The following is a 24394-nucleotide window of genomic DNA, read 5'->3' on the forward strand; positions in this document are numbered from 1 at the left end:
TGGGTCTGAGCCAGCCTAACAAGCCAGAAGCACTGAACTGAACTAGTAGCTTCTCAGGAGCATCCTGCCTACCATTAGCCAAATGCAGTTCTTTAACACAGGCCGTGCAAAGATCAGCCTTCTCACAGTACTCCTGTTTACAGTCAGCAATATCACAGACACCCAAACGGATACAGAGCACCAGAAAAGTGCAGTCTCCATTTGAAGCAGAACACTGAAGCTTCAGTAAGCTGCGTGTCAGGCATAATATACAGATCTAGAATATCAAAGTGCTATCTGTTTTCCTCTTCCAATGAACTGACCAGGTTGAGAATGAGAGTGCTTGAATTTTATCAAACTAACAAGATGTTTAGCTAGTGAACTAGTAAAATTATAGGAGTTTGATGATTCATATCTGTGCTGTTAACAAATGACCTTACCATAATCTATACATTAACAACTGAAACAAACTTGTCCTCTTGGTGTCCAGCCATTTCAAGAAGCACAGTGGCTAATGTGGATTCACCAAGGGCAAGTCATGTCTGACAAACTTGGTGATGGAGTCACAGCATCAGTGATAAAGGAAGAACAACTGATTTTATCTACCTGAACTTTTGCAATGTGTTTGACACTATTTTGCATGACATCCTGGTCACCAAATGGGAGAAAAATAGATTTGATGGATGGACCACTTGCTGGATAAGGAATTGTCTAGATGGTCACACTCAGAGAGTTGTGGTCAATGGCTCAATGTCCAAGTGGAGACTGGTGACAAGTGGTGTTCCTCAGGGATTGGTGTTAGGACTGGTGTTATTTAACATCTTTGTAGGTAACATGGACAGTGGGATCAAGTGCACTCTTAGCAAGTTTGCAGATGACACCAAGCTGAGTGGTGCAGTTGACACACTAGAAAGAAGAGATATCCAGAGGGATCTGGATAGACTTGAGAGGTGGATCCATGCCAACGTCATGAAGGCCAAGTGCAAGGTCTTGCACCTGGGCTGGGGCAATCCCAAGCACAGATAGAGAGTGGGCAGAGAATGCCTTGAGAGCAGCTCTGAGGAGAAGGGCTTGGAGGTGTTGGTTGATGAAAGATTCAACTGGCAATGTGCACTTGCAGCCCAGAGGGCCTGAGTTGTATCCTGGGTTGTATCAAGAGAAATGTGACCAACAGGTCAAGGGAGGTGATTTTGCCACTCTGTTCTCATGAGACCCCACCTGGAGTACTCTGTCCAGATCTGGGGCTCCCAACTCAAGAAAGACATGGAGCTGTTGGAGCAGGTCCAGAGGAGGGCCATGAAGATGATCAGAGGGCTGGAGAACCTCCCCTACAAGGACAGGCTGAGAGAGCTGGAGCTCTTCAGCCTGGAGAAGAGAAGGCTCCAAGGAGACTTCATAGCAGCCTTCCAGTACCTGAAGGGGCTACTGGAAAGCTGGGGAGGGACTTTTTGTAAGGGCATGTAGTGACAGAATGAAGGGAAATGACTTTAGACTGGAAGAGGGTAGATTTAGACTAGATATCAGAAAGAAATTCTTTACTGTGAGAGTGGTGAGGCACTGGAACAGGTTGCCCAGTGAGGCTGTGGATGCCCCCTCCCTGGAAGCATTCAAGGCCAGGCTGGATGGGGCTGTGAGCAACCTGGTCTAGAGGGAGGTATCCCTGCCTGTAGCAGTGCGTTGGAACGAGGTGAAAAAACTGCATGGAGCTGTAAAGCTTTTGTAATTTCTTTATATAACATATATGATGTTCAAAATGATCTGTGAGAGGACACGTGATGGGCAGACCCAACCCCACGGCACTCAGCGTGGTGCTGGCTAACCTGGGCAGCCTGGTCTGGTGGTTGGAGACCCTGCACACAGCAGGGGGGTTGAAACTACACGATCATTGTGGTCCTTTTCAACCCAGGCCATTCTACGATCCTATGATTCATCAGACTGTGAGCAGACACTGCATTATATCTGATAGAAGTATTACTAGTCTTGCAAATACGCTCAGCATCTGAGGGACACGACACGCTCAGTGGGTGTTCAGGTACTCAGTGTATCTGTGAGGGGTCCTGCTGTATCTCCACGAATCCAGATGAAGGTGTGCTGGCACGGGTGGAGGAAGCGCACCACTTCCAGCCCACCACACCGAAGGGCGCCGCAGCGCATGCGCTCACCGCGCCGGGAACCCGGCTCTACGCGGAAGCGGCGCTCAGTCCGGACGAGTGGAAGTGACGTCATGAAAGGGGTTTTCCACGCCTCGCATTTCGGCCGGGCGGCGCGTGGCGCGTGGTGCGGTTGTTGTTCCGTTGGAGGTCGCGGTGGAGAATGTCGGCGCCGCTGCGGCGCCTGCAGCAAGCGCCTCGGCACCTGTTGGTGTGCGAGAAGGGCCACGCGCGGCACGCGCGTTCCCGCCACGAGGCGCACGTGCGGGACCACGCCTACAACTGCCGCGTGAGTGCGGGCGGCGGCGGCGCCGCGAGGGGATTGGAGGCGCGTCCTGGAGCCGTGGGGGGATGAGGGGGGCAGCGGGCGGAACGGACGTTACTTCGGGTCTGCTTTGAGCCTCGCTTTTCCAGTCAGCTGCTGGCTGAGTCGGGCTGCGCGGAGTCATCTTTGTGCACGGCATGTAAAACGCAAAAGCCAAAGGTGTGTGCGTGCTCCCATGGCGGCGTTTTGAAGGCGGTAGCCTGAAGTGACTAGCTCAGTCTTTTTATGTTCCGCGTTTCTCGGTTTTCATCCCTCACGCGTTTCAGGCACGATTTGCGTTACGGATCTGTTCCCAGCAGGTGTCTGTGCTGATCCCCGAGTGCGGCATGCTGCCCCAGGTGCTGAAAAGCGCTGTTGCAGACCTTGGGGAGTACTACGTGGTGAGGGGCCTGCCCGTCCATCAGCTGCTCGATCTCGAATTCATTGAGTGTTTTGTGAGGAAAGGTAAGGGTGTATCACGCACACAAAGCTCGTCTTTTCTTCCATAAGCAGCAGCGTTAATTTGCTGCTGTTTATTCTCTTGTAAAGAAAGGGAAGAAACTGTGATAATGAAATCTACCCATTTCTTTATCTTTTTTATTTTCCTGCTTTGTGATACCAGCATTTACCAATGGGGCCAAAAGTTACACTTGATCCCTCTTTGTTTTTTCCCCATTCCGTCTAAATTCTGCAAGCCACTGACAGGAGGGCTTCTATATGCAGTCTCACCTCTCATCTTCTACAGCTTATGCAGATACCACCTCCCGTCTCAGGGATGTGATTGAGCAGAGGGTTGTTAGAGTTAGGGTAGTATGGTCAGGTTGTGGTTGGACTTGATGAACTTTAAGGTCTCTTCCAACCTGAGCAATTTTGTGATTCTCCTCTTTGATCCCTTCGTATTTCAACACAGTGCAGCCTGTGCCTATTTTCCTAGATGCAAAGAAGACTTGCTGCTTTTTTTTGTTGGCTTTTTTTTTGTTTTGGGTGGTGAAGTTGTGGCCCATCCTTACATGGTAAGAAGAGAGAAGTTGCAGAGAAAGATCAGAAAGATGCTGCCTCTGCCCAGCAAACCTGTTTTGCGTGTTCAAAGGATGTTGTTTCCATCTAGCGGGGCCCGCTTATTTGGCTCCTGATGAATGTTGCACCTTTTGGATGATTGCCAGGGAGGAAAGCAAGCTTTAAAGGCAAAACAGAGGAGAAAAAATAGCATGTCAGAGAAACAGGGAAGTAAGAAATCAGTTTCTTGATACACAAAATGTAATACCATTTCTATATCAGCAAGTTTACACAATCTGACTCTTGTGTTTCTAATAAAGTGTCAAAAACAGAAACATTTTCTAACCACAAAATATATTGATAATGTCAGCATTTTTCACTTTGCTTTTATGTGAATTAGTAACCCATATATTTCAGGAAAAAACATATTTCATTGCATAGGCAGTGGAAGCAGGGGCAGATACCCTGGCAACAGTATGGGGATGCTGCTAGGCTGTATAGGGGTGGGGTCAGGAAGGCCAAGGCCCAACTGGAACTGGACTTGGCAAGGGGTGAAAGAAGAACAAGAAAGACTTCTACAGGTATATAAACCAAAAAAAGGAGAGTCCAAGAGGGTGGCAGTACAGGCAGACTGGTAACAACGGAGAAAGAAAAGGCGGAGGTACTTGACAACTTTTTTGCCTCAGTCTTCACTGACAACTGCTCTTCACACAGCCCTCGAGTGGATGGTTCAGAAGATATTTGAAAAGTCACGGCCATTAGGTGAAGTCCCTATTGACTGGAAAAAAGCAATGTCACACTCTTCTTTAAGACATAAAAAGCATGACCCAGTGATCTATCGACCTGTCAGTCTCATCTCTGTGTTGAGGGAGATCATGGAGCAGATCCTCCTGGAAGCTATGCTAAGGGACACATGGAAGAGAGGGAGGTGATATGGGACAAGCAGCATGGCTTCACCAAGGGCAGGTCTTTCCTGACCAACCTTGTTGCTTTTTATTATAGTGTAACTGACAGTGGACAAGTGAAGAGATGCTAGTTTCATCTGTAAGGCCTTTGGTATGGCTCCCTGTAACATCTTGATCTGGATTTGATGTTCAACAGATAAGAAACTGGTTGCAAGATCGTACCCAGAGAGTGATAGCCAATGGCTCAGTGTCCAGATGGAGATCAGTGATGAGTGGTATCCCTCAGGGGTCAGTACTGGAACCAGTGCTCTTTAACATCTTCATCAATGGCGTCAACAGTGGGATTGTGTGCACCAGCGGCAAGTTTGCAGATGACAAGAAGCTGTACAGTGTGATCAACACATCTGAGAGATGGGATGCTGTCCAGAGAGATCTGGGCAGGCTTGAGCAGTGAGCCTGAGAGATCCTCATGATGTTCAACACATGATGTTCAAGTGCAAGGTCCTGCTCCTGGTTCATGGCAACTCCTGCTGTCAGTACGAGCTGAGGAATGAAAGGATGGAAAGGACCTGCTGAAAAGGACCTGGGGGTAGTGGTGGATGGCAAGCTGGACATGTGCCCTCACAGTCCAGAAAGCCAACCGTATCCTGGGCTGTATCAAAAGAAGCATGGCCAGTAGGGCAAGGGAGGTGATCTTGCCCCTCTACTCTGTGCTGGTGAGCCCTCACTTGTAGCACTGCATCCAGATGTGAAGTCCTCAGTTCAGGAGAGATGTGGACCTGTTGGCTCCAGAGGAACACCACAAAAATTATTCAGGTGTTGGAACACCTCTCCTACAATGACAGGCTGAGAGATCTGGGGCTGTTCAGCCTGGAGAAGAGAAGGTTCTGGGGAGACCTGATAGTGGCCTTCCAGTATCTAAAGAGGGGCTATAAGAAAGAAGGGGACAGACTCTTTAGCAGGGTCTGTTTTGATAGGACAACAGGAAATGGTTTCATAGTGAAAGAGGGGAGATTTAGATTGGACATAGGAAGAATGAGGGTGGTTAGGCACTGGAACAGGCTGCCCATGGTGGATGCCATGTCCCTGAAGACACTCAGGGTCAGGCTGGACAGAGCTCTGAGCAACCTATGTAGCTTTAGGTGTCCCTGTTCATTGCACGGGAGTTGGACTAAGTGAACATTAAAGGTCCCTTCCAACTCAATTCTGTGTACAGTTCCTTCCATTTGCTGTGTTTGCACATGGAAGCAATGTATGTCTGGATTGAGGCATGTTGGTAATGTTACCTGTATTACAAGTCTTTTGCAATAGTACCATTGTAAGCTTTAAAAAATTAATAACAGATATTTTGTTCAAGAAAGAAGAAGAAAGTTACCTAGTGAAAACACAAGAACTAAGAATAATTCAAAGGACTTGGTGCTTGATTATCTTGAGTGAATGTTTCCTGTTTGTTATGTCTTTCTCCAGAGGCTGTATAATCTCAGAACTTTCTGCTTTACTATTAAAGGTTCCTGCTATGCACTTGCCTATAACACCAGAATTGATCAAGATAATACAGCAGCTTTACTACCAACTGGTATGTTCATTTGATTTTTAAGATATATACATTGATTATGACTTCCAGTGTTGGTTGTTTTGTGTTTGGTTTTTGTTTTTTGTTTTTTTGTTTTTTTGTTTTAATGTGGAATTATGTAAACTGGAAGGTGGGCCTACTGTATTGCCTACTTTATTAAAAGTATGCTAAAATAATTCAGCTTTGATTCACACTGTTAAATGATTTTATCTAAAGGACAGTAAAATAAAAAATCAATGTTGCTTATTGATAGTATTAGATGTCAGTGCTTCACCTGGCAGAAATAGCTACATATGATTATTTTTCTCAATACGCTGTGTTCCAACTTCTTGTTTCATACTGGTCTTAAAGATACAATTTGTACCAAAAAAGAAATAATAAACATTGTTTGGGAATACCTTTTGAAATAGTCAGTGTTAATTATTTGAGAGATGTTTAACATGAAAACTTCTCCTGCATTCCCATCATTATTTTATGACAAAGCATTATTTCTCAGATGGAATTTTGCACACAAAGAAAATAATGGAACTATTCTGACATTCAAATATGTTTTCATGTTTAAGCTAAATGTAATAGAAATACAAATTGGGTTATCTGCCCTCTAGCTCAAGGTGTAAAAACAGATCAGGTGCCTATCAGGGCATAAGAAGATTCAAATTTTTCAGAGGAGGAATTATTTGATGTACTCCATTAGTGTAGTCCTAGCAGAACAGGTACTTGGTAGTGACTGAGTTTGTATGATGCAGTTATTACCAGCTGTGCAGTATTAATGCAGGGACAGCATTACTGTTTCTGATGATGTCAGTGTCTGAAACCTTCAGCACAACTGTATTTGTTTGTATTCTGTATTATACTGTTACATATATTGCAGTAAAATTGAAGTACTGTGGTAGCAGTCTTTTGTTTACCAATTGCGTACCCAGTGGCAGCTGCCAGATTTGGCTTGTGAGCTGGGGAGTGGAGGTGCTTCTGAGCATTATCTGCTCATTGCTAATAAGTGTGTTTCACTCAGTGAGAGCAGTCCCGTAGGAGCAGGAGGTAATGCTTTTGTATGTTTAATTGAGCAGAGCATGAAGGAATGTTTACAAAATCAGGTCCCAAGTGTAGCTCTGTGTTCAGCCAGCGACACAGCAAATGTAGGGGTCAAGCAGAGGAAGCATTGAGTGAAATACTCCCATAGTACAGTAAAACAAACAAAAAAACCTGTATCTAAATCAGTAACAACGTTGCACTTCTCTCATTCAAATTCATAAGGCCTGTAGGATAATAAAGAACAATTGAATTTAAATATTAGGAGCAGATCTGGTAATCAGCTTAACTGAAACTAAGGAGTCTGGATTACATTAGCAATGCCAAGTGATCCAAAGTTAACATTGTATAAAGTATGTGGTTCTCAGGAGACTTCAAGGGAACTAAATTGAAAAATTATTTACATTAAAGTTTGTTTTGTTTATAGGAAAACTAATTCTGTCAGTAGATAAAGATACTTATGAGGAACTTGGACTGCAAGGCCACCCTTCCCGGTATTCTGGTAAAAAACCAATGAGATACAGTAAGTGTAATTGATATTAACATGCTTACTTCAGATCTGTTTGTGAAATCCCTTGTTAGGATGTTAAAACAGCAACTCTGAAACTTACCTTTCCTTAAAAATTATTATTGTCTAGATGGTATTTTTCCAGATGTAGATAAAGAAGATTGCATGAAGAGAAAAACTGAATTTTTGAAATGAAAAAGTAACTATAAGGAGATAAACATTCTCAAGGGTATTCTATAAAGTCTCTAATTTTTTTTTTATTAAGTGCTTGATTAAGTTTGTGAGGTATCTGTGCCTTCTGATGTAAGAGGGAAGGCCGAGTCCTGGGATGCTTCAGTCTGGGAAAGAAAAGGCTGAGAGGGGATCTCACTGCTGTTTATAAATACCTAAAGCATGAGAGTCAAGTTGATGGGGGCAAACTCTTTTTGGTGGTGTGCAGCAATAGAACAAGGAGTACTGGTCAGAAACTGGAACACAGGAAGCCCTGTATTGGGACTTTGTTGTTGCCATCACTAGGAAACAGTTCCATGTTACATCAAAATAAAGATGGCAGAAGGAGGTTATTTACATAATGGAGAGTCATATTTGCATAGTCAAATACTTTGTAAAGATGCTGTATGTGTGAAAAGGTATTTTAATGCTCTTTGGTTCTTTGTGTTGTTTTAATTCTGAACTGATACTAAATTCGGTCTATTGAATTAAAATAGCTTTTGTACATTTTTGCAGTTATAACTATTGACTTGACCGATTCCAACTTTCACCCTGATGGCAAGAAACATAAGAGGGTGCTTTGGGCCTTGAAAGAAAAGAAACCTTTAGAATTTGACTTTTTACTGGCTTGGTATAATTCAGGTAATAAGATCTGAATGTAAAACTAAAATGGAACTGACATTTTGTCCAAATGTTTGTAGTTTTCTGCTTTTCTCCAGTATTGTCCAATTTCCTCAATACAGATCGTTTTGTGTATGCAGCATTTGCAATGACAAAAAACACAGGAGCCATGCCTTATCAGAACTGGAGCTTTGTGTGCTGCTTGAAGTCACTAAGTCTCACACTAGTGAGATCTTAGAGAGGTTCTCAAGTGTGCTTTTCCATCTGCTCTTTACATTCTTAGGGATTCTGGACTCTTTCTAGTCTGAGTGTTACTGATTTGAGAAATTAAAGCTGCTTTCAAGCTCCTTCAGCTCTACCCCGTGTTTCACTTAATAGTCCTTCAGGTTTCCCCACCTTTTATAATACAAACTGTGTTACATGGATTCGTCCTTGTTTGTCATTACAGAAGTTGTTTAAGGCTTGCAGTTTCTTCCCTTGTCGTCTTCAGGAAAGAGTCGCAGTGAAGACTTCTGATACCATAAATGGTGACATAAATCCAGCTCAGGTGGCAGATCCTCAGGCTCAGCTTGCTTGGATTTATTGACTCTGGGCAGAAAGCAAAATACTGTTAGGGCCAGTATGCTTTTTTACATTTATTGCTGCCTGTGTAGCAGCATTCAGGAAGAACAGTATTCCTTTTCTTCAGCTTGTTATGGCCGAAAAGCTATAGTCAGGTAAATCATCTCCTAAATACAGAGTTAAATTAAAACGCCGTTCTGTGCAAGAATCAAGTTTGTAACATAGGAAGACTCTTCCTTTGTACTGAAAATAAAACCCTCATAGATTTTTATTTATAGGCACTGAGACACTGTGTGGATTCTGCTGGAAGGGGAAAAGAGGGCTGTATTTTCTTGAGAGCATCCTTGTCCTCCATGAGCATTGTGTTTGCAGCCTTCCTGCTGAACCCTAGTGCTTCTTGCCATGGCCAGCACTATTGGAGGCCTGTAAACATTCCTATCGCTTTCCAAAAGTGGGGTTTTCAGTTTTCATAGCAATTTTTTTTTCTTTTCCCTATTTCCTCGTTCTGGTGCTCAGAGGAACAGAAAGAAGGAATACGGAGTGTCTCATGTCTTTAATGAGACATGAGACAGAATCAAAGCCATCTTTTCTTCTCTGTTCTACTGCTGTAATTTCTATGGCAATTTTAAATATTTATTGGCTGAAATTCACTGGACTCCGAGGGAACTTTGACAATGTAGCTGGTTGTTGTGGGCATGGAAAGCTGTAGCTAGAGGAGCTTTTCTGTTAGAGTCCTGGCTGTAGCCTTGGAGATTTCCTGAAGTTAGGACTACAGCTGAAGTTTCTATTTAGAGGGGGCATTTAAAATGTATCAATTTTTGTTTGATCAAGATTTCTCAGGCAATATTATGTGTTCTTTGAGCCTGTTAGTGTAACAAGTACTTAAGGGAAGAATGGACTGAAGGAGGATTGTCCTAATGCACTTCAAACATAAATATGCATATATATATAATGTAAATATACAAGCTAACAGAAGTTCAGTATCTGTCATGTGGGCCCTTCTGCACTTGGACAGTTTTTTGTGCTGGATGATTAAAAAGGGTCAGTTTAGCCCTCCTCCTCCAAGTGATTGCCTTCGGTGGGATAGACATGGCTGATGAAGCTTAAGCAATCCAGAATTCTTGATAGTGGGCCACAGATATTGTATTCTGCAGTTAACTATGTCCTGTTCCTGAACTTCATCTGTTCTTTCTCGCTTCAAGGTGTTTATCCCTCAGACTATCCTAGTATTTCTCTTGACACAATTGATAAATCTGTTCTCAAACCTGTAGTCAGCTGCTCATTTTTTCACTGTTTGGGGAAGTGGTATTCTGGGATGGCAGCTAAGTAGGTGGGAGAGCTGCTTGTCTCCGTGGCTAATTCTGTTCTTTTACTGGGATGATCTTAAATTCAATGTATATTGGATCTGAAGATGATTTCTCAATTTGCTGTGAATCAGTAATTTTTCCCTTGAACCCCCTGGCTCCTAGATGAAGTTTCCCATCACACTGAGGACATCAAGTATGTGGTCTTTAATTATGGGATCCAATCTCCTAAAAGCCTCACTACCTGGGCATGCTGAGTAAAAAATGTGAGTGCCTTTTAGGAAACTGAGAAGGGACACTATTGGTGCTTATGAAGTCGTGTTCCAGGAGAATTTATGAGACTATAACTTTTCGTAAAACATTCCTGAGAACTGCAGGAGTTCATTCCATTAGAGTTGGTTTTGCTTCCAGATTCCATGCTGTCTCTAGGAGGCAGTTCTTACTGAACTAGTGGTTCTGGGATCTCTCTGGATGTTCTGTGCTCTTGGAAGAAATAGTGCCTAAATTCTTTTGAGCTTAATTTCACTTAAGTGGTTTTAGAGATGCAATATCTCCATTTACATCTACCTTATGTATGCTCACCTTTATGCTTAAATGCTTGAAAAAATTCTAGACGTGCTGAGCTGGAGGTGACCTAATGACACAGTGAATGCATCACACTTGCACAGCAGCAGGAATTGGTCTATGAGTAAAGAGCGGATGTATGCATGCACAATCATAAGCCAGAATGTTCCCTAGCCTTGTGTGTACAAGGGTTGGTATACTTAAAGTGTGAGTGTGCTTGCAATCCACTTTGTTTTGGGGGGCAAGTTAATAGGCAAGTAGCTTTCCTTTCATGAATTCCTTTTCAGGCCACCTTGAATTCATGTAAGGAGTTATTTCATTACTTGCCCAAGTTTTGCTTGAATTTTCAGTTGTCAGATCTATTTCCATGCTTACTAGTTAAGTTGTAATCATAGAATGGGCTGGGTCAAAAAGGACCACAGTGATCATCATAGCCCCTGCTATGTGCAGGGCCGCCAACTGCTAGACCAGGCACCCAGAGCCTTGAATGCCTCTGGGGATGGGGCATCCACAACCTCCTTGGCAACCTGTTCCAGTGCTTCACCACCCTCTGAGTAAAAAACTTCTTCCTAACATCTAACCTAAACCTCCCCTGTATCAGTTTAAAACCATTCTCCCTTGTCCTATCACTATCCACCCTCGTAAACAGCTGTTCCTCCTCCTGTTTATAAGCTCCCTTCAAGCATTGGAAGGCCACAATGAGGTCTCCCTGGAGCCTTCTCCAAGTTAAACAATCCCAGTTCCTTTGACCTGTCCCATAGGAGCAGTGCTCCAGCCCTCTGATCATCTTAGTGACCCTCCTCTGGACCCATTCCAAGAGCTCCACATCCTTCCTGTACCGGGGGCCCCAGGCCTGGACGTAGTACTGCAAATGGGGCCTCACAAGAGCTGAGCACCTCCCTCTCTCTGCTGGCCACCCATCTTTTAATGCAGCCCAGAACACAGTTGGCCTTCTGGGCTGCAAGCACATACTGCTGGCTCATGTCCAGCATCTCCAGGACATCCAAGTCCTTCACCGCAGGGCTGCTCTCCAAGACCTCTTCCCCCAGTTTGTATAAATACCTGGGATTGCCCCGACTCAAGTGCAGCACCCTGCGCTTGGCCTTATTGAACCCCTCGTTAGGTTTTCATGGGCCTGCTTCTCCAGTACCCTCTGGATGGCTTCCCTACCTTCCACTGTATTGACCACATCACTCAGTTTGGTGTCATCCATGAACTTGCTGAGGGTGCACTTGATGCCATCGTTGATAAAGATGTTGAAGAGCACCGGTCCCAAGACCAACCCCTTAGGGACACCGCTTATGACTGGCCTCCACCCTGACACAGAACCATTGACCACAACCCTTTGGCTGTGATCAGCCATCCAATTCCTAATCCACTGAACAGCCCATCCTTCAAATCCCCACCTCTCCAGTTTAGAGAGAAGGATGTGGCTAGGGACTATGTCAAAGGCCTTGCAGAAGTCCAGGTAGATGACATCTGTTGCCCTTCCCCCACTAATGTTACTGAGCTGTAGTGAGTTGCTGGATTTTGCACTAATTCTCAATTCAAAGATAAGGAAACTGAAAATTCTATGCCTTTTGCAAAAGAAAAGATGTAAGCAGTTCTAGTTGTGGTTCAACACCACACTGCATCCTATAAACACTCATACAAATGTTTCATGACTTCAGTGCGCCTTCAGTGTAATAGTTTTGTAACAACCCTTTGTGGTGTTGTGTTGTTAAGGTGCAGAGGGATCAACACTGATGTCATACTTTCCAAAAAACCAAATACAGGCCCTGAAGCCAAAAGTAACATTCAGCACATTAAGAGACTTGCAGTGTCCAGTGTTACAAAGCAATGAACTTGAAGGAAAGCCAGAAGAGTCCTGCAGTACAGAGGAACTGTTTGAATGGCTAGGTGCTGTCTTGAATCAAGTTAATCTGTAAGTATTTGATTTTGTTTGATCTTAAAATACATTTTAAGTAGGAAAAGCCACAATTTATTTAAGGAACAGCTAAATAAGGATTAAGAAGGACATATTTCTGCCAGTGGAATATCTATTACGCACTTTAGTGTTTAAAGTCCGGATTAACTTACTTAACTTATTAACTTATTTTGAGGATGCCCATGACAATTTGGATGTCACTTGTCCATTAATTGTTTGGGTATCAATTTAGATGATATACATAGATATTTCTTTGGTACAAGTTTTGATTACTAAGGCTTTATTTGGAAGATTTAAAGTACGTTTATTTTATTTATTCTCTTTTTTCTTTTTCAGAGATAATGTATCTTCTAGTTTTTTATCAACCTATTGCTGTCCTCAGCCCAACACAGTAGTGGACCAGGCATTTTTGTGTACAATCACAGGCTTCATAATTCCTGAGAAGATAATTCAGTTACTGGAGCAGCTGTGGTAAGGACTTGCAGGAGGACATTCTTAGAGTTCATTGGGTTTTTTTGATACTTTCTCAAAGTGATTTCAAAAATTAAACACTTGTATTCAGTAGTGCTGTTGAAAGTAAGTAACAAAGTACAAAATGAAGACTTCAATTGGGAAATGAGCAGAAGTTTAATGTTGGTATGAAAAAGCAGTAATTGTTTTTGGACACTTTCCTGATGTATGCAAATTTGTGAATGCCTGCCCTGCATTCTAGTAATGAATTTGTTTTTATGTCTTAATTTCTAAAGCACAGTGGCTCTGCTGAGCTTGTCCATTTTTCAGATTTCATGTCTGAACATCAAGTACTCTGAAATATGTCTGACTTGCATTTTTAACTATTGATAGAAAATGATTGAAATCCCTTTATAAAACCAAAAAGAGCAACACAAGGCACTTCAAGGTTATCACATTACAGTAACATTTTTTTAAATCATGCTATAACATGATTCATATAATGTGGGTAGTGATGAACAGGGTAGCTGTACTTCTAATGCAATACCAGTCTACTGATACTAGCGTATCTTGGATCAGTGCAATGTCTGCCTGTAATGTACATTAGCTCTACTGACAGTGAATTCTGGAGCTTCCTTGCTATGTGTAAGAGAATTTTTGAAGTGTGTGGTTACTGATTGTTGTAGCACTGGCTCAAGACAATATTGATGTTGGTTTGTCTGGGAGGTTTACTCTTTTTGCATTTTCAAATCTGAAGCAAAAAGCCCTACTAGTCTTATAGAGTTAGCATATGAATACCCTTGTCCTCTGTTTAGGAGCAGTATATAATGCCTGGCTTAGATTATTTTTAATCCATTTCCTTTCTGATGGTGAAAGCATTTGTGTCAAACACAGCCTGTTTCTTCCTTCTATGCCTTTTTTTCCCCCCCACCAATGATGTCTGTTCTTAGTAAATGTAATACTTTCTGAAAGACAATGCATTCTGTAGGAAATTCAGAACAACTAATTTGTAGTTTTAGAACTGTAACTTCTTTTTGGTAATGTCTACAAGTGCGGTAGGAATAATCAAGAATCAAACATATTTCAATTCCTAATGTTATTCTGGTAGAATATTTTCAGACTTACGTATGTACTAAAGCAGGGTGTTCTCCTAAACTCAATTACTAACGTTCATTAAGATGCTTGTCTTAAATTTTTGACCTTGTATACTTGAACTTCCTGTTCATTCCATTGTAATTATTGATAACCTTGTTTTCTTTCTTGCAGTTGCTATTTTAGTGAACCAAAGCTGGCACAGTGGCTGACCTTAACTGTGCATGGCTTTGCAGACAGCCCTGTTTCATGGAGAGAAAATGAACATGGTTTTCACAAAGGAGGAGAGAACTTGTACAACTTCGTCATTTTTAGAAATCTGGACTACTGGCTTCAGATGGCTTTAGGAACTAATGATGATTGTCCTCCTTAATGCTATCTACAGAAGAAGCATTCTAATAATCCCAAGATACTGTATAAAAATACAGTTTTTATAAAAATAATTAGATAAGTTAAATCTTAAAAGGCTTTGTGTTCTGTAGCGTATATTCCTTGAAGCGTGACCTACAGTGGAAAGAATGGATTTTTGTTTCTTCACTGCCGCATAGTGGCTTCAGTTCTGGAAGACTTCAAAATTCTGTATTTAAGAAAAATATTGTGTGTGGGTGTAAGTTCTCAGGTGTTGACTGCAGGTTGTTTCTTTTTATCCTAGCATCATTTGAAAGTATTTTTAAAGATTGTTAGTATAGCAGAAATGCTCAGTCATGGCCTGAACCAGTGATTGAGCACCTGGTGAGAAGGCAGAGCCAACCTAGGGGAGCTCAGGTGCAAGCAACAAACCTGAGTGACTGGAAGGGGTGGAGCCAGGATGCACCCCTTCCCAGACCTCATTTAAGAGTTGGCACTGGAGGCAAGAGTATCTTGCTGAAGATCCCTGCCTACCTGAGGCCTTCTGAAGGCAAGCAGATTCTTTCCTTTATTTCTGTGCCCACAGCTGTTGCATTTGAGCATGTCCTCACTTGCTGCAGCCTAGGATTGTGTCGCTCTGCTGTTACTACTGTTACTTCCCATCATATTATAGCATTACACTTGGTGAGCCAGCCAGGTGCTTATTTAGAATGGATGGTCACCAGGACGATGAATACACTGAAAGAGGAATTCCCGGGGGAAACTCTGGGATTCCTGTGCTCCCCATGGCTAAGTTCTGCATTGACTATTGAAGAACGGGGTCTTATACAGGGCGATGTTCCTATTATTAAATCCCCTTCAAAAGTGACTGACTTTCTCAATAAACTAGGATAAAATCTTTTGACAACTGAGGAAAGAGTAGTGGCAGTATCTGCCATGGCGTGGCCACTGCTACTCACTATTAATGAGTATCATTCTTTGTAGGAAGAATTAAAAAGATGAAAACAAGCTTTTAAAAGCCTATATTAGGCAACTGGAAAATGAAGTTGCATCTTGGACACCTTTAAATGGAACTTCCCATTTGAAATTAAGATCCATGTTATTAGGAGGGGAAAAGGACTTGTATCAGCAAGATCCTTGGATCCTAGTTGAATCCAAAAACAAAAAGAAGGCCAAGCAGACTAAAATCCAACTAGAGGATCTGGAAGCCTCAGATCCTCTAGAAATAAGACCAGTAATAACTCAAAAGACAAAGAAAATCCAGGATAGACCAACAGGGTTGGTACCTGAAGAGTGGCCCCCTGCCCACAATGCCCACTACATGTAACAGCATGCCCATGCACAACTGTTGAACTTCTGGATTTGTTGCAAAGATTTAAACAAAGACCTGAAGAGAGCATACTAGCCTGGCTTTTGAGATTATGGGATGTGGGAGCTGAAAGTGTGGTAATTAACAGGCCCAAGATTTTCAAACCTGCATCCATTACTACACATCTGGCCCTCAGACAGAAGCTGTAATGTAATTGTGATAGTAATACATGATGAAGAAAACCATTTTTTAATTCAGCAGATAATAGCAGCATGTAGAATTACATGGCCAAACAAAAGTGATGTACTGATAAATACTGTTCACAGACCTCAATGGAAGAGCTCCAAAACTAATATTAAATCAGAGAACTAGGGATGAAGGAGACCATTAGTGATGATTCATTTGAGAGTTCTGACCTGGTTAAGTTTTCAGCAGGAATAAGGGACCTCATACTACAACAAGCTCCTCCCCACCTGTATGAGGTACTGGTGTCTATACTGAGTCTTTTAGTGGCCTTGGAGGCCATCATCCAACAAGCCACCTAATTGGTGGCGGAGCTGGGGGAGACATAGCACCTTTGAACAGGTGCATTATCCTAACATTGGAAGAAGCTGAGGTCATCCCCTGATTAAAAGCAGGAGTCCTGCCCACAGTCTCCTCAGTTGGGACCCATGCAGGTATCCTAAAAGCAGATGCTGAATGATTTAATCTAGGCTGGGGTTCAATTTGATAAAATTGATTGTTAGACCAATCACATCCTCCTCCAACTGTGAGGAGACAGTGGGAAAACAAGCAAGAGTTTCAAAATATCCCTAAAAAAAAAAAGTAGGGATGAGAATCATTGAAAAAAAAAAAAAAATAAGAACATGGAACCTGAAAGATATCTTAGTTCCCAATAAAAGTAAAAAGCCTCCTCAAGTGACCCCAATCACTATGCCTTAGCTACCTGAGAAAAAAGAATTGGCAATTGCTCAGTTACTTGCATGACAGGGAATGCTAGCCTTCTATACCTATTGCCCCCAGATAGGACCAGAGACCTTACATTAAGCTGACTATTTTTTGGTCTCAGGAGAACATACGGTTGTACAATTAATGAATACACAGATATTCTAATCAAGAAATATACAAGAAAGTTAGGCTAAACAAGTTATCACAATAAGGAAGAATGATGGAAATCTTACCCCTGTCCTGGGTTTGCTGAGAAGACTCCAAGAGGAGCAATCTCTAAAAGAGATCCTCTTTGGGCAGTGCTAGTCAGCATTTAAATGGAGTCTAGGAGAGGTGGAGCTAGGATCCACCCCTTTCGGTAGCACAGGTGAATTGCCTTCACCTGTGCTCCCAGGGCTGACTCATTGCTCACCTCAGGTGGTCAATCAGAGGTTCAGATCGTGACTCAGCAGTTCCCATACAACAGTGAATTACGGCACTAGTTGACATGGGTGCAGAAACGTCACTTATTTATGGCAATCCAACCAAATGCCAGGGAGACAGAGTGATGATTGGTGGCTTTGGGAAACAGACCATCCCTGTAAGCCAGACATGGTTGAAGTTGGGGCTTGGGAATCTCCCACTCTAGGAGTATAAGATATCTATTGCCCCAGTCCCAGAGTATATACTGGGCATAGACGTACTATGGGGTCTGACTCTCTAGAGGACTCTAGAAGAGTTAGACTGAGAGAGAGATGTATTAGTGTCCAGGTGGTGCGAGAGATATTAAGAGGCCATGCAAAACATGAGCCTATTTGCTTGCTAAATCCATGCTGTATTACTAATACTAAACAGTATAGACTTCTGGGGAGGCAAGAGGAGATCAGTAGAACGGTGCAGGAACTAGAAAAGGTAGGGATCATAAGACCTGCACATAGCCCATACAATTCCCCCATGTGGCCAGTACAGAAATCAGTTGGCATTTGGAAAATGACAGTGGATTACAGAGAATTAAACAAGGTCACTCCATCCATTCATGCAGCCATACCCAATATTGCCTCCTTGATGGACACGTTGAATAGGAAGATAGAAACCTACCATTGTGTCCTGGACTTGGCAAATGCATTCTTCAGTGCTACCATTCATGATGAATCACAAGACCAGTTTGTATTTAAGTGGAGAGGCAGGCAGTGGACCTTTTGGGTTCTGCTGCAAGGGTACGTGCATTCGCCAACTTCTTATCATAACTTAGTGGCACGTGACCTAGGATATTGAATAACATCAAACTATGCCCCTGTACTGATGGTCTCGCTTTGACATCTGACTCACTGCAGGCACTAGGAAAGGCAGTAGACTCATTAACTACTCATTTACAAGAGAAAGGGTGGAATATAAACCCACAAGACGTGCATGGACCAGTCTTGTTGGTGAAATACCTGGGTGTAATTTGGTTGGAAAGACCAAAGTACTACTCAGTGCAATAATAGACAAGGTTCAGGCATTCCCAGTCCCTGCCATGCCAAGGCATCTGCAAGAAGTTTTGGGTATATTGGGGTACTAGCCTTTCTTTATACCCCAGTTAGCACAGCTGCTGAGGCCTTTGTATTGGTTGACTCACAAAGAAAGGCCAAAAATGGGACTGGGTAAGAATAGAACAGGAGGCCTTCCAGCAAGCAAAGCTATCTGTTATAAGCAGGCCCAGGCACTGAGTATATTGCACCCTTCCAGCTGAAGTAGATGTCTGTGTAACTCAGGATGGGTTTGACTGGGGCCTATGGCAGTGTCAAAATTTTGTTTGAACCCTAGTTAGATTCTGGTCTCAGGTTTGGTGTGGAGCAGAAGAAAGGAATATGGCCTGTATCTTGCTGTGGAGGGCGGACCTACCCCTTCTGGTACCTCTGAAACATCTATGCTATTTCCTGTGAGTCTCTTTGAGCCCACAGGATCACCAGGAGGAGCAACATGACATCAAGATGCTCTAGTGTTAATACAAGTTCAGCATGACACCCAGTGGTGCACTATATGGGGCTGATAGAATTCAAGCTGAACCTTCCCTGGTTCAGGGAAGCAACTATATGCCATCAGAGAACCACTGAGTACTGGCCCACAAAGGAACATGAACGTCAACTAAGAACCAATCATCAATTGTCTTATATTTTGTCAGTCTACACTGTGATGGGCAAATTGTACAAAGCATTGTGGAATACTGGATCACTGTAACGGAAAGGGGTTACCTTCAACCTGCTCAATCTTTGGTTCACACTGTGAAGGGGTTGATTTTAGCAGAAATGCTAAGTCACCAGTGATTGAGCACCTGGTAAGAAGGCAGAACCAACCCAGGGGAGCTCAGGTGCAAGCAATGCACTGACTGACTGGAAGGGGTGGAGCCAGGATCCATTCTTTCCCAGACCTCATTTAAGCGTTGGCAGCGGAGATGAAGGTATCTCACTTGAGATTCCTGTCTGAGGCCTTCCAAAGATAAGTAGGGTGTGTTTGATTGATTCATGGCTGCTGTGTTTGTGCTTGTTCTCATTTGCTGCAGCCTTGGTTGTCACTCTGTTGTTCTTTCCATTGCATTTTAGTGCTACGGTTAGTTAAAATATTAAGGAGAAAAGCTCATTTTTGGGATTGAAGGTTCTATTTCTTTACATTAAAAATCTGTAAAATCTTCAAATGCATGTTTAAGACATTTCAGTGTACATGCAGGCAAAAAAAAAAAAAAAAAAAACATGCCTTCTCTGTAAATTAGAAAAGAGGAGAAAAAACATAGGAGTAAGTGGGACACCTGCTGAACACGGATAGGAATGATGGCTATAGACCTCCTTTTTGGATATGGCAGGTAACAGGTGGTTACCAGAAACAAACTGTTACTAACAGCGATACTAAAGGCTTATTGCTGATTATGATTATTATTATTTTTTTGTTAATTACCACACAACCCCAGCCCCACCACATCTCTACTTTTAGAATTGGCTTATGTTCTTGCTTATAAAGTAAGCCTTCACTGTCATGGTATCACAGATACACTTCAGGGAACTACACCGTGGATATCCTCAAACAATTTAGCTGAATTGAAACAGATTTGTTAGTAATAAACAGTTAACACTAAGAGCATAGGCAACTTGAAAATATCCAGTCTAAATTGTGTTAAAATTTATGAAAGGTTGGTTGGTGTTTTTTCCTGGTAGTTCACTGTTTTATGACATCAGTCTCTTTAAAGTACCAATACAGTCTAAAATGAAAATTGTCCCGTGTTTTGGAGAAAGAGAAATAGTAGTGATGAACTGTGGAGGAAAATCGAAGATCTCCTATCAGTGTGAGTGGAACAGAAAAGCAGAAAACCTGGGGGAAGCAGCTTTTTTTGTTGTTTATTGATCCTTTTCAGTGAGGAAAATCATCGTGGATGATAACTGGGTGGTATCTGTCATACACCTCCATCATACATAACCCCTTTTGCTCAATTTTAAGCATTTTGCAAACACATGACTGTGACAAATCAGTATGATGTTTTTTGACTCAGTACATTGTTTTTCACAATTATCCTGCCATTAAGTGTTTCTAAATGAATTACCAGGAGCAGAAATGCTGCCTTTTCACATGTGCAGACATAAACTCACAGAATGAATGGTGAACAAGAGTCTTGGAAAGTTCTTAGCTTGGTTCTGGTTCTTGACTGGAGGACACTTGATGTGTTGACATTTGAATGTGTCAAACATTACTGTTTCATTACTATGCAGCAGTGTAGATGACTTCATTTATTGGCTAAAGTTTGCTTTTGAAAGCCTCTGTTGAGGGATTACGCCACACTCCAAATCAAATTCCACAAAAGAGACTAGTAAGCAGAAGCATCTTACTTTTTCCTCTTTATCAGAAGGTCTCTCAAGAGTTTCTGCTTTCCTTGAAGTTATAACTGCAGAAAAAGTTCTGTAAGTGAATCTCTATGAAAAGTTGGACCTTGGAAACTTTGTAGCTGTTCCAGTGAATGTTCTTGTTTTTTTCTGTCATATTCAAATTTGCTTGACCCACACACGCTTTTCCTCTCCTACAAAAGACAACTTTCCAGAGCTGAGAGTCTTATTTGTGTGTTAGTTTCCCCTATTAATTGACATCAAGGCATTAAGCCTTATTCATGTGCATTGTAATATAGTCAGCAGGAGTGCAGCAGCTTTTGGTCTTGAGACTGTAATTGACACTGCTAGGATCAGGTGAAGTGACTTTTCTATGAGGCAGCTGGTTACAGAACACCTGGGATGGCTGATGAGGCAGCTGGTGCAGAAGCACTGGTGGGTAAACTCTTCTGCTTTCACTGAGATGGTTCTGGAAGGTAAGCTCAGAAGTCAGGCGTTACAACTCTTATCAGTTTTCCTCAGCACGTGAGTACTAAAGTTAATCTTTTAGGGATATCTGGGGAAATCTCATCAGATTGGCCTCTTTACAGTCATGTGAGAAGTTCTTTACATGGTTCTCTTTACAGTCAATGGACTGTAAATGCTTTTCAGCACCCAGTGGTGAGAGTAGAGTCATTTGGTTATGCTGCTTTATGCTATCCCTAGTCATCTCCTTGTGGTTGTTTCAAAGGGCTTTTCCAACTAGGGAAGGGATGAAAATACTGTCTCTGAGTCCTGCAGCTGGTTGGAGGTGCTGAGCTGGTTTTGAACTTTTCTGTTTTTCTTTAGGCTCTTATAAAGTATCATTGATAATACGTGGCTGTAAATAGTCAATACTGTCTGCTCTGAGGCTCTGTGAATGGTACTTTATTACTCAGATCCACGCTTTCCTAGGAAGGCTCTATGGAAGGCCTGCCTCTCAGAAGGCAGGCTGCCTTTGCTGACTGGACTTTGTAGTTGCACAAGAGAGATACTCCACTGAGTGCATCTGGCTTCTTTCTTTCTACCTGCAAACTACAACAATCCTTGGGAAGATTTTCCTGAGATGGGAGAGAAGGGACAGCAGCTTGCTCCCTATGGTCTGTAGGACAGACAGAGTGCTGTGAGGAGGTCAGCATGTCTTCTCTAGGAACTCCCAAGCATGGGTGACACTGAAGAAAGCATCATTGCTTGTGTCCTTGGGACTGCTTAGAAGGGAAGAGTTGGGGCTGAGCCAGTAATTCAAGGAAGTGTGCAGAGAAGGTGAGGTGGCAGATGAAATTTTGCAGGAGATTGAAAGATAGCTGCGGGTGGTGTTCTTGCCCTTTGTGCCTGACTGTGAGGGAGGACAGGAAAATCCAAAGGGTTCCCGAGAGCTGCAGAAGTAACAGGGAGCAGCTGTGCACCAGCTGCTTCTGAGATCAAAGGGCTGACTGCTCACTATGAAGTTTAGCCTCTGGGGAGTGTTTTATCTAGCATGGAGAAGGGGAGTCAAATATTTGGATGCAGAGGCAAGCCTGGGGCAAGCTGGTTGCATAAGCAGTAGAGGCTTTTCTCCTGGTATGTGGATAGTGATAAGTCGTTTCTTGAGAGCTAGGGAGACAATGCTCTGCTTTAACCCCAGCCCTTCTACTGAGCTGTGCCAGTTTTCCCTGGGCAAATGGAAAGACAGGAAACTTTATTGCGAGGCTAATGGGTGATCTTGCAGGAAGCTGGGAAATATGTGGCTGAAAATTGCATAACAGGAGTTAATGTTGGTAGCACTATTTTGTTCAAAGTAATAATAGTAAAAAAAGAAGTAATGCTAACATGGGGGAATCTAAGAAAATTAGAGATAAGGATGAGGAAAAAGGAACTTCAACTATCCAAAGAGATTCTAAAAATGGTGCTGTTGTAGTGAGGAAAGCAACAAGACAGCACAGCTTAATTGTGGGTAATGCAGGAGAGACAAGAATGAGTGCTGATCTGAGGTTGCTTGATGGAGAGGTAACAGGGATTAATGAAAAGAGTGCTCCTACTGCCAAAAAAAAAAAAAAAAAAAACTTCAAAATAAATAGGTAAGACAAAAAGTCAAAAGGAAGAGGGAGGAGGAAGGCTTAGACAAGTATTTCTTTCCTCTCTCATAAAAGGTACATAGCAAGTCCGATGCTGATCTGCTGTTAGAGTGAAGGCTCATTATTGCTAGTCCAGTGCTCTAGTACTAGATTGTAGTTCCTCTAGTACTGTTAATTAAGCAATAATTACATGTACTGGGTCTGTTCTTAGCATTTCTTTATGTAGTGGTTACATCAGAACATGTTTGAAGTATTTCAATCATTTTTACTCCCAGAATAGAGCTTAAAGAGCAAAAACAGAGACTAATTCAATGAGCGGGCTATGAAATTATGAAATTCCCACTTTCTGAATATTAAAAACCTCCGCTGGCAAAGCAAAAAAAAAAAAAAACAACTTCTGATTCATTCTTGGAAGTTTGCTTCCAGCAGAGCGTAAGCTGTTTTAATGCGGCCAGATACAGGAGCAAAAAGGGAGGGCTGAAGTGATTTGAGCAGTTCTTGGCTTTCCAGAGTAGGGTGAGGTGCCTACGCCAAGTTTTTTTTTGTAGGCTATATTATAGTGGTTCTGTGGACTTCCATTACTAGAAAATGGCTATGTTTTGCAACTAAAGAACATTCTATGCAGTAGTATGTGCTGTTTTGTCTGGCAGTGCTGAACGCTTCCTATATCCCCACCCGCTATCAAATATAGCTGAGCGTCAATATTATTATTAATATCTCAGCCAAACTTCAAATTCCTATGTTGAATACTGATAAGGTTGTAGAGTATGCAGAGAAACTGGGTTTCATTAGTAGTTGTAGCTGAAAAATAGTGTATGTATTGATTAATCCATCGTTAAATTTTGTGCCTTTTTTCAACACTACTAAATTGAGTATGTGTTCTAAGAGTATAATTTAAGCTACTGTGGGAAGCCAACGCTGTTACACCACAGCTTTCAAAAGTTCTTGCAGTTTGACACCAGAAGTTGGCACTGGGGTGATAGCCTTATCGAGCTGGGCACTATGCTGTCATTGGACCATCACAGACTGCATGTTATGGAGTGAGGTATCTTTGTTATTGAAGCAAATTAGCTGTCAGCATTTGCAGGGCAGACACAAAATCAAGCAGCTAAGCAACACTTCTTGAGCCTGTTAGATAATAAATCCAACTTTAGAGCTCCTAGAACAAGAATTTGCAGTCACTTATCTGTGTTCAAAAAAAGATTAGTGCCAATGTTGTTTGTTTTCCCATCATTGGTGTAAACACACTATCCTGTACTCTATCATGTAACTGTTTCAAGAGAAATCTGAAGGTGCACCAGATTCTTTTCATTCTGCAATTCAGCTCAGCCTGCTCTGACAGAAAAACAGATTTTGTTGTGTGGGGTTTTTTGTTTTTGTTGTTGAAGATGGGAGGTTGAGTTGGGAGAGCTGCCTGAAGGACTGTGTAGAGAGAGCTGGATTTTAGTTCTGATAACAAATTACTGGGTGACCTTGTACAGTTTGCAGTTCTGTGCTGCTCTGACAGTTTTAGTGCATCAGACTCAGTGATACTACTGGCTTTGTAAAGCACATTGGGATGGCTATAGGTGCATGCAACGCTCACAAAACTTCAAAACCTGTAATCAGCTCTGGCTGCATCTGTCTTCCTCTGAAGGCTGCTGATCAGAGAGCAGTGGTTTTGACCAGAGCTTCAGGGCAAAACAAGTCATATCTTTCCTCCACCTGTCTGGGGAAT

The 24394-nt window shown here is 42.4% G+C and overlaps 1 protein-coding gene across 5 annotated transcripts; it reads left to right on the forward strand.

Moving 5' to 3' along the window:
• Positions 1–2174: 2174 nt before the first annotated feature.
• On the forward strand, positions 2175–14638 carry RPP40 (ribonuclease P/MRP subunit p40). Of its 5 annotated transcripts, none has more exons than XM_085220269.1 (8): positions 2177–2418; positions 2751–2898; positions 5842–5910; positions 7364–7459; positions 8171–8296; positions 12430–12628; positions 12968–13102; positions 14348–14638. In XM_085220269.1, the coding sequence occupies exons 1-8, from the start codon at positions 2293–2295 to the stop codon at positions 14544–14546; spliced, it is 1098 nt and encodes a 365-aa protein (XP_085076395.1). In that variant the 5' UTR covers positions 2177–2292; the 3' UTR covers positions 14547–14638. The 5 variants fall into 5 exon arrangements, with proteins under 5 accessions (XP_085076396.1, XP_085076395.1, XP_010706706.1 ...); XM_010708403.4 differs by having other exon boundaries at positions 2179–2418; positions 2754–2898; XM_031552761.2 differs by lacking the exon at positions 2177–2418 and adding an exon at positions 2447–2613 and having other exon boundaries at positions 2754–2898.
• Positions 14639–24394: the final 9756 nt, after the last annotated feature.

This window comes from Meleagris gallopavo, chromosome 3 (assembly GCF_905368555.1).
Source record: "Meleagris gallopavo chromosome 3, MGAL_WU_HG_1.1, whole genome shotgun sequence".
Taxonomy (NCBI): Eukaryota; Metazoa; Chordata; class Aves; order Galliformes; family Phasianidae; genus Meleagris; species Meleagris gallopavo.